Here is a 10,166-nt window from a genome sequence, read left to right as displayed (position 1 = left end):
AAGACGAGTTCTTAGCCAAAGTATACATCGAGAAGCTATAAGAATTCCGGGTCAAATTTTAACCGTAACAAAAAGACGTAGGTAGGAACTCGTTGGGAGTGCGTTAGGTCGCTTTTCCCACAACTTCTGGAAGCGCAGAAGCTCTTAAAATTAATGGGGCTTATTGGCTGTGAAGCAAGTGAAGTTGTTCCACAGGTCAAGCAGAACTGATGTAGGCCATCGTCTCGTCAAGCGAGACTCAGATGCAACATCACTTGCTGGGTACAGGTCAACGGTCTAGAACCAAGGAGATACATTCACTTTTCATTGAGACATTGTTCCTCTGTCTCTCTGTTCCTTCTCCCCCCCCCCTTCCCCCTGCTTATTCTCATTTACTATCGCAGATTGCTTTCTCCGCCCCACACGTTCACCTTTCTGTTGGTCAACCAAAAGGCCGAGAATTACGCAGTTTCATCGCGTATATAAAAGCACTCAGACACGAAGAAGCGACCAGACAACACGAAGCGCCATCATGGTACGTATCTGCACGCAACTCGCAAGGATTAGACAGGAAGGTGTTCACAGGTCAGACGCAGGGACCCTGGCAAGCCGCACGCGTCAAATACCTCTCGTTTTTTTTGTCTTGTTGTCGGACAAGTGGCAGGAATTTGGGAAACGAACAATAACTTTGAAACGCAAAATCGGATATAGAAATTGTCGTAGTGGAAATGAAACAGTAAAATTATATTCTAATTTGCTGTGTATGTAATTTCGAAGCGAGTCGTTCTGATTTTGATGATCAAACCTAGGATATTGAGATGGGCAGAGGATGTAGCACTCACAAGGAAATTATTACAAAAAATTAGCTGAGAAGCCTGTAGGGAAGACACCAGTTGAAAAAATAGGGTAGATGGGAGGATAATACTAAGATGGATCTTACGAAAATAGGATGGGTGTGGACTGGGATCATCTGGTATAGGATAAGAACAGGCATAGGGCTTTTGTGAACACGGTAATAAATATTCGGTTTCCATAACGTACGGGAAAGTTCTTGAGAAGCTGTGCGATTATCAGCTTCTGTAGAACTGTGTTGTCAGTTATTGCTATTTTACATATTCCACTTACATTTAAGTGTCTTTGTTGTTCATACAGTGTATTTCTTCTTAATATATTTTAAGTTGCTTAAATCCTGAAATCCCACCAATAACAGATCAGCTGCTAATTGTTGGTTAATATATCCCGACAGAACCTGAGCGGTGCTACCACCAACCTAACCTCCTGACATCACAGCTTATTGTCGTACTTAACCCCCACCACTCTCGCCTTCCCTCTCCTCAGGTGCAGGCAAGTCGTCAACACAACCTAGCACCACTGTACACTCACGGTTACTTTTCTTGCCACAGGGTCTCTACGTGGTGATGCTGTTACTGACAGTGACGCTCGGCCAAGTTTTCTGCGGTAAGTCACACTTAACACAACAGAAGTAAATCTCTACCTTCAACCCTTTTAACCTCCACCAAAGAAAGTTAAGTTGCAAGGACAAAATACCTGTTCGTGTCAGCCGCTTTGTGAAAAGCAAGTACGTCTCTCAAATCATAAACCACGTATCAAAAATAAACTAGCTGAACTTGAACATTTCCCTTGCCTTTGTAAAAGAGCGATAATGTAGTAGTATTCCAACTTAATAAATGTAAAAAAAATCTTTGACCATTTGTCATCAAAATAGGTATCATGGACCAGTAATTAATTTTGAGTGACCCAGTAATTATAAAAAAAACAACGTTCTGAGATAAACGAACAATATCCAGACACTTGTAAGTTCTATAGTCGGCTAATAAAAGAAAAGAAGTTTGTAAACTGACCCAAAAATGTCTAACACACCTAACTTACACCATAAATTATGAATTTTTAACCCGCAATTTTCGTTTATGCTAAGGGTGTTTCAGGACCGGGTACTAAGGGGAGTCCCTGTTCCTCAGGGGAATGAAGTGACAGGAGGGTGGAGAAAAATGCATAATGAGGATCTCCATAGTTTCTAAACGTCACGAAATATTATAGTCATCAAATCATAAAAAAATATGAGGGGAGAAGTGTATGTAGCACGCGTGGGAGTGAGAAATATGTCGGCAACTGTGGTTGGAAATCCTGACGTGAACAGACCACTCGGAAGACCTAGGTGTAGTTAAGAGGATAAGACAAAAAATAAATAAAAAACTTTGGTAAATGGAGTTTGTAGGTGTGAATTCAATTTATGTAACTCATAACAGAGACCGGTGACGGACTGTGAGGACGGTGATAAACTTTCGGGGTTTCGTAAAAGGCGGGGACTATCTTAACTATCTGAGCAACTATCATCTTCCCAAAAAGTAATCTACTTCTTGAAGCACTTATTTTCCCTTGATGTTATATAAGATACACAGGAAGTATATCATATATACTCTTTTGCCAAATATTGTTATGTGAAGTATGTTCTGGGTCGAACAGTCCGGCAGAGTTCCTTAACTACATCAATCAGCTGCGTGCATGTACATCAAGTAACTCACTGAAGTAATATTTCAATCTGTCTACAACAACTGACTATGAGAATCCACAAGCTGATCGCCATTTATCAAGGGTATCATAAGTTGGTATTCCTTGCTTAAGGGATGTCTCAAGTGACATCTGTTTAAAACAGTTCCATTCTACGACGGTCAGACTTTACCCTTCCCTCGTCCGGAATTTAACACCATTTCAAATTTCCATTCAGTAGCGTCCTCTTTAAATAAAACTCTGATAGTCGTCAAACTAATCAAAAATTTCTGCGCCTTTATGTTATCTCAACTGTGTCCATCAGGCCCATCAGTGACCCTATAACCTAAGCCACACACTTCCACACCTTTTCCTTAAAATCAATTTAATATTATTCTCCCATCTATGTCTAGCTCTTCTAAGTGGTCTCTTAGCGTCACGGTTTGTAATCAAATTCCCCCGTCCGCGTAATCACTCTTGATTAGTTCATTAAAATAGGGGTAGGAAAAGAGTAAAAAATATGAAGTTCGTAATGAAATTTTCTCCAACCGCCTGTCACGTCATTGTTCTTAGGGCTAGATACTTCCCCCAGCACTCGGTTCTCAGACAGCATCCATTTGTATTATTCATGACACAGATTACACACATGCTCCAATTATTTTCCCGCAGTCTGTAATAATTTAGCAACAGAAAACAAATATGACGTTGTGATCTGTTTAAATTCACGGCTTAAATTGTTATTTTTGTTTATGTCTGGGACTTAAAAAAACTGAAATGTGTATCCATTTCCAATAAACATTATTTTTACTGTACTATTTTGTGTTTCATTACAAGCTGAATTGATTTGCTTTTACTGTAATGGGTTTATCAATACAGTAATTTTCAATTAGTAACAAATGCATGCTTCAACATTGAGTGCAAAGTTCAAATTTTATCCTCATGAAATCTGTACGTGTCGGGGAATGAACTGGTCCAACGTTTCACCGGGTTAAATGTAACTTCAATTTTAATTAAATTTAAAATTATACAATTAATATATAGAAAAAATGCAGTCGTTTACCGAGCAAACTGCTTTGTCCACAAAGTAACATTAAAATTTGGAATTAAAATGTTTTGGAGTGTAGTGGTTTTCTGCGAACTCCAAATGCAAATGAGCGGGGATAAAATAATGATATTATTAAATTTTAAATTTAATAATTAATGGTGCAAAATGGGAGGCAAAGAATTTCATTACGACTCATGCCACTAGGTAGGAGGTCACACGTCCATCACCAAATGTTTATGAATTGTCCTACTAAGCGTTCCTGTTTCCATGGTTACTGCAAAAAAAAACCTGCCATTTTTCTGTCATTTCAGGTTTTAGTGGAGGCGGCTATGGAGGTTCATTTGGTGGGGGCGGCGGCGGCGGATATGGAGGCGGTGGAGGCGGATGGAAAGGGGGCTTCGGCGGGGGCGGCTACAGTGGTGGAGGCGGATGGAAAGGGGGATTCGGCGGGGGCGGCTATAGTGGTGGGGGCGGATATGGAGGCGGCGGTAGTGGTGGCAAAGTGATAATTTACAAGATTATCTCATCTGGCGGAGGCGGTGGTTATGGAGGTGGAGGCGGATTTAAGAGTGGAGGAGGTGGATGGAGTGGGGGTGGCGGTTATGGAGGCAGTTTCGGTGGAGGCGGCGGATGGAAAGGCGGTGGCGGAGGTAAGGAATTATATTCTTTGTTACAAATTGTCTTCGGTGCTTATTTTCCTTTGATAAATATGTTTAAATATGTTTTTTGGGAGGGGGGAGTTAAAATGCTTTTCTCAAGATATTTAAAATATTTCCCTCAAAGTGTTTTACCTAATAAGGCGAAAATTTATAATTTATTTTCGTTCTGTCAGAATAACACATATTAAATGCAGGGGAGAGATTCTTCTGTTGTGAAACAGTGAAGGGTAGAGTTACATAATTATTTTCCAAACATCTCTGTTATTTTTTCAGAACTTTTTCGTCCCTGTATGACAATTGCATTCACTTCGTAACAGCAAGGGAAACGCAACGAATGTAAATGAAAATGTCAAATTCTCTTGAAATGAAAACCTCTGTCAGTTGAAGCCCCTGCTTCCCTTTGTGTTTGTCCAGACTGGAACAGCTTGTCTGTTCCATTGTATGAATCCCGGGTGTAATTACTAGCACGTCGCTACCTTCATTAGTCCATGGTTTGGTTGCCTAGGAGATGACGGGTCAAGCATTTTGCAAACAAGTACACATTCCTCTCATAGCTGCATAGAAATTACTTGATACAATTTATACGCTTAAACCTTTTTGCTTCCTTGTACGATATTCAATATTAATTGCGTATTGATGGAACAAAGTGAGGTTAGGAGAATATAGCCACTGTTAAACCACGAAGTTCTTCTCTCCATATAAAGCCAATAACTGAAATCAATAGTAACCACTATTGTTAAAACGCATACATCTAATAAAACAAATTGTTACGCTCGTGTCCAGAGGTTAAAGCGGTGATTAAATTTCCCACATACTCTGGAAGCCAATTTATAATCAAGCAGCGCCTCTTCAGAGCATACATGCAACTACTCAATTATTCATAGTTTACATTTAGGACGGGCTAAACGAATCAATCGAGACACAAAGAAAAATGAATCGATTTCGTTAAATAGAATAATCGAATCACTTGTAAGTAACTATTCACTATTGAGTGAAATGGTTCTTGAGAAATCAAGTGTCACGTTTCGTGAGTGGACGTGTGAATCCAGACATAAACCACACTTCACTTCACACCTCGATTCATGAATAATCTCTTAATTCGTCATCAACTACGCACGACCGATATGCAACATTTGTCGCGTAGCGAATAACAGCAAAGCGTGAGGAAATTATGAAACTTACAATTCCAAAAATCACTTAGAACAGTTTATGTACTCAGCTAATAAAATATCCGAAATAAAGCATAAAATATCACAAAGTTCAGAAACAGACAAAATAACATTATTTTTCTACCACTAAAGTGTCGAATATAAAAAACAATGATTTGTATGTTTATCGTTAACTCTCAAATATATTTCGCGTAGGTGAAAAATACACATCGAGGATTCCAAAAGGGTTAATAATCTAAGTTCTTATCGGACTCCAAACATTTCTACACATTTTATTTAAAAATATAAACAGATAGAAATCTGATGTCTTCTGGGATGTTTAACCTTTAATCTGGTAGAAGTTTACCGACGTTTCGCATGTGCTTACTGCCTCCATCATCGGGGCGGTAGACGTCTACCAGATTAAAGGTGAAACTTCCCAAAGAAATTCAACGTCACACTCGCCTAGTTGAGAACATAAAACCTTAAAGCGGTAAAATGTTTGGCTTTTAAACACGAAACTGAAAACAAAATTAACATTTTCATAGTCACCAAGTCTATTTCGAATCAGCAAAAGGAGAATTCAAAATCCAACAAAACTGAAAATTTAAACGTCTCCATCATTTTACTTGAAAGTAATATCGTACAGTATTAACGAAATGAGACCACGTTGTCTGCAGAACACCGCGGAGTTTTAATTGTACTTGGGTGTAACCCCATTTAACAGTGTGACATTTACCTCCAAGGTACAATGTATTTAGCACGTTGGTATAAATGTAGATGGTAGCACTGTTCCGACACTTAATAAACGTTCCTACAGTCTGTCGCTTGCATTAAAATAAAAATAAAAGAACAGTGAAAAAAATACTGATGTCATCTCTTACCTTACACCGAGTTTCTCTGAAGCTGCTTGACAACATGTCCTGAAAAACAAAAGAAAATCAGATAAAATGTTAACAGCTTTAACAATAAAATGTGTACAGTCTTCGATGAAAAACTGTTACCGCTTAGATAACAAAGAACTTTATTTGTCTGCGTAGGCACAAGATCCCACTAGAGGAACCAGTTAAAGCATCTTAATACACATTTCACTTGTAATTTTATAGAATAATCCAAAATTTATGTGCATGAGCGTTAAGTAAGAGTAATGAATTAATAACAGCATAAATTAAAGCAATGTTTTTTCTTAATAATAATCTGTCAAGCTTTTGGTGTAATGATGTTCTCAGCGTTGGTCTTATGGGTAGGAACGTCATGTGAACCTGTAAGTAGACACAAACGTTTCGGATGAATATACTGACTCAATATTCAGAGTTTTTCTTCCGAAACGTCGGTTTCCACACGGAAGAACCTACAAAATCTGGGCATGATCATCAATACCTGTATTTAAAATACACAATTTCTTGTGATTCTCCAAAGGTTCGTGACAATAAGTCGCAAAAGGAGCGCTATATTGTCCATTGTCTGAGGTCTACTTGATATGCACGACGTTTCGGGAGTTGTCTTGGGAACAGCCAACTCCCAAAACGTCGCACATATCAAATATACCAATACCCAACAGTGTTTGCTAAGACAACGATAATGAGATTATGAATTATAATAAGAAAGGGGTGACCAAATCAAGAAAGACGGGGAATAGACAGGAGATTAAGCGTGCCTGAAAAATTTTAGCTACGACGCGTGAAGGGGCAGAGATCGCTTTGAAGACGCACGTGCGATTTAGATGAGAGGATCACTTCTTTTGCCTAGTAACCGTCATTATAAATTTTGTAATCGCTTCTTAAATTTAATCTGAAATTAAACCGTTAAAATCAGTCAACAGTCGTAGTCAGATATGAATATTTAGAATGTTCAAACTCTCGACAATGTTCAACTGAAGTCACAATAAAAAATACCGATTATTTGTAGAGCTTCCTTCCTCTCGAATCACACAAACATATTATTTTAGAACGTTTTTTAAAACTTTTTTTTAGACCTTTCACATACCATCGTTTAAATCAACATTAAAAAGTGGACTCGAATTCTCGGAAGCAGACAAATTAATTAGAATTCCTTTAGAAACGACGTTCACAAAAGAAAACAGAAAACCAAGGCAAAATTATTTTCACGAATTATAAGTTATTTTATCCTGCCACTGTGAAGGAAAGTTGTTATGAAAAACGATTTATAATTTAATAATAAAGAAGTAAAATTATAACACTCTGTAAAGAATGAGAAAATAAATTATCTGACAGATTCATAAACTGAACTGAGAGTAAATTTATTTTCAAGAACATTATTCTTATTTTTTCGAGGCATAGGGGGAACAATGTCTCGACAATTATTTATCGATTCTTACTTTATTTTTGCGTGCTATTTCAAACAAATTATGCCAACAAAGAAGAGAATATGTCGAATGGTTTAACTATGAGTTTGGATCGAAATTGTGATGATCTATTTGAATGTACCATATTGGAATTTCCTTGGAGGAACTGAGGAAGACCTCGAAACGCCTGAGTCAGGATAAATAATAATAACCCGGTTGAAAATCGAAACTGATCCCTGGGAATTCAAACATACACCATGAAACAGCTGGCCGACAGGGGGACTCTGCGTTTGGCGGTTTCGAAACAGATGTCGCCCTGGTCAGTCCTACAGCAGTACCGTTTGAATGCGCGCAAATGATGAAGCAGACTAGGAGACAGAACCTCTGTGAATATACTAAATATTTCACGTGGTTCGTAGGGATAAAACGAGTAGAGACAGACTTCACGCATGTTACTAAATGCGGATGCTATCATGCGACAGTTTTACAGGAAATTACATTACGCGTTACAGGACTGCATTTCTGCTATAAAAATTTTAATTTAAACATATACATTGCAAAAAGTCACACAATGTGTGTGTAATGAGAAAATCGTCCTGCATTTAACACAAATGGCTTTTAAATTACAGGCACCTTTTCGTCCACATTGCGTTATAAAATGTGGCGAGTAATTTTAATACATTCAGAAGTGGATAACTGGATAAGGCTCTATTTAAGGATCGCACAAATTACTAAGTGACTATTTCTTTAAAAAGCTGGCAACTGAAGACGTATCTGAAGAATACAATTTCTGACATCTGCTACTCAGACTATATTTTGAACTTGCAACATTTTGTTTAAAACTCCAACACCTGGAAAGTTCTCTTCATTTTTCGAGGTGGCTTGCATGTATTCGTCAGTGGCAGATCCATCAAAAACACTCACGCAATGTACAAGTTAATCAGCGCATCAGACACGAAAATTTAATATTCGGACACGATAGCAAAAAATAAATCAGCACAACAAATTATTTCAAGATTCTGTGTTCCTTCCAGCTCATCACTTTGTATCAAGCCATTCAGCGTAGCTACGAAGTGAGATAAGCCACTGTATGAGATTTAACTTTCTCGCAGCGGTAAAGACAAATTTTGATCGTCTACGTAGCAACACCGTGTTGAATTAAACGTAGATACTAACATTTCGGAAGAAAATACTGCGTTTATCTTCAGCCCTGAAGATAGAAGCAGCATTTTACTCCGAAATGCTGGTAACCATTTATAAGTAAACTGAACGTCAACTGCAATGAATCTTACAAAATAATCAACTTGCAATACTATACTTGTAAATATAACTAAATTGGTCGTGAATTTTATTATATGGAAACAAATAGTTATAGCTTTAAATATAATTATTTTCTAGTGTGTTGTGTGTTGTAGTTTTGTAGAAATTTAACAAAGTTTCAGAGGTACTTGCTGCCTCTATCATCAGTGTTATGTGCTCAGTGAAAAGAGTTATTGTGAACAGCACTATCTGATTTGTGTTCACTCGGTAGCATCCGGCCCGTGTCTTTACAAAGCCTTCAATAAAGTTCGTAGATATCCCTTGCTCTGAAGGTTCTCTTACCCATGATAGAGAGCGCAGTTTATACATTGTACTGTGCTGTATTTCAGGTGGCTGGTGGTAATAACCCTACGTCTTCAAGAAAGCTTTAACACAGCACCAAGGTTTTTATATCGCACCAAATTGTCAACGTATCAGAAGCACAAGGCGAAAAATCAAAGACTTACATCATCGGGAAACAGTGTCAGAAACAAGAGACAGATGCAATACGAATTACTTAAGTAGGCCTGATGTTTATCGCCTCCCTTCCCACGCACCTAACCTCAAAAAATAAAATCCACTTTATTTTGAAAAGTATAAACGACATTATATTTTATGTATTTGCAAATAATTTTATATTATTGTGATGTGAATAATAAATATTTTAATATAAAATATAGATATAATGTTATTCTATCAAATCCCAACCATTCATCCGACATGCAAGAGAAATTATTTGGCCTGAAACATTATCAATCCTCCGGGAATCTGACGATGCCAGGCTGCAACCGGACGAACATTACCAACGTCAGATTTTATGTTCCCACGGAGGCTAGTGAAAAAACGGCTGTATTCTGGGTTAATGCGTCGTGATATCTGGCAGGAGTTTACCGACGTTTCAGAAGTAATTGCTGCCTCATCGCCCCGATGATGGAGACAGCAGATATCTTTGAAACATCGGTAAAGTTCTACCAGATTTTACGCCGCAAGAACCAACAAGAAAGTTACGACATTTTTATGATCCTCTCTTGATGAACCGTTTTAGAAAACTCAGAAGAATCATCACTAGAAGTGACATCTATTGACCTCAATTGCACATAAAGCCCATTATAAGTCTTTTATAATTTTTTTGTCAAAGACGATGGTGCGCGCGCAACAAAGATAATAGAAACTGCATACAGAATTTGTAAAAACAACTGAAGGGACAAACTGAAGTATAAGGA

The 10,166-nt window shown here is 37.9% G+C and overlaps 1 protein-coding gene across 1 annotated transcript; it reads left to right on the top strand.

Annotated features, from left to right (window-relative positions):
* The first annotated feature begins 392 nt into the window (after positions 1 to 392).
* Positions 393 to 9,618, top strand: LOC110836237 (uncharacterized). Its single transcript, XM_087342487.1, has 4 exons — positions 393 to 514; positions 1,383 to 1,437; positions 3,844 to 4,182; positions 9,294 to 9,618. Exons 1-4 carry the CDS (start codon positions 512 to 514, stop codon positions 9,305 to 9,307), a joined length of 411 nt encoding a protein of 136 aa, XP_087198613.1. The 5' UTR covers positions 393 to 511; the 3' UTR covers positions 9,308 to 9,618.
* Positions 9,619 to 10,166: the final 548 nt, after the last annotated feature.

Source organism: Zootermopsis nevadensis, unplaced genomic scaffold, assembly GCF_977971745.1.
Source record: "Zootermopsis nevadensis isolate Lab colony 2312 unplaced genomic scaffold, Znev_1.0 Znev_ptg000003l, whole genome shotgun sequence".
In the NCBI taxonomy this organism is placed as follows: Eukaryota; Metazoa; Arthropoda; class Insecta; order Blattodea; family Termopsidae; genus Zootermopsis; species Zootermopsis nevadensis.
The sequence above is the reverse complement of the archived record's forward strand: the minus strand, read 5'-3'. Positions and strand labels throughout refer to the sequence as shown.

Excerpts from the sequence above, each read along its gene's own strand:
- LOC110836237 (XM_087342487.1), top strand. Across the intron at positions 1,438-3,843 it reads GCTCGGCCAAGTTTTCTGCG|GTTTTAGTGGAGGCGGCTAT; the intron begins GTAAGTCACACT and ends CTGTCATTTCAG.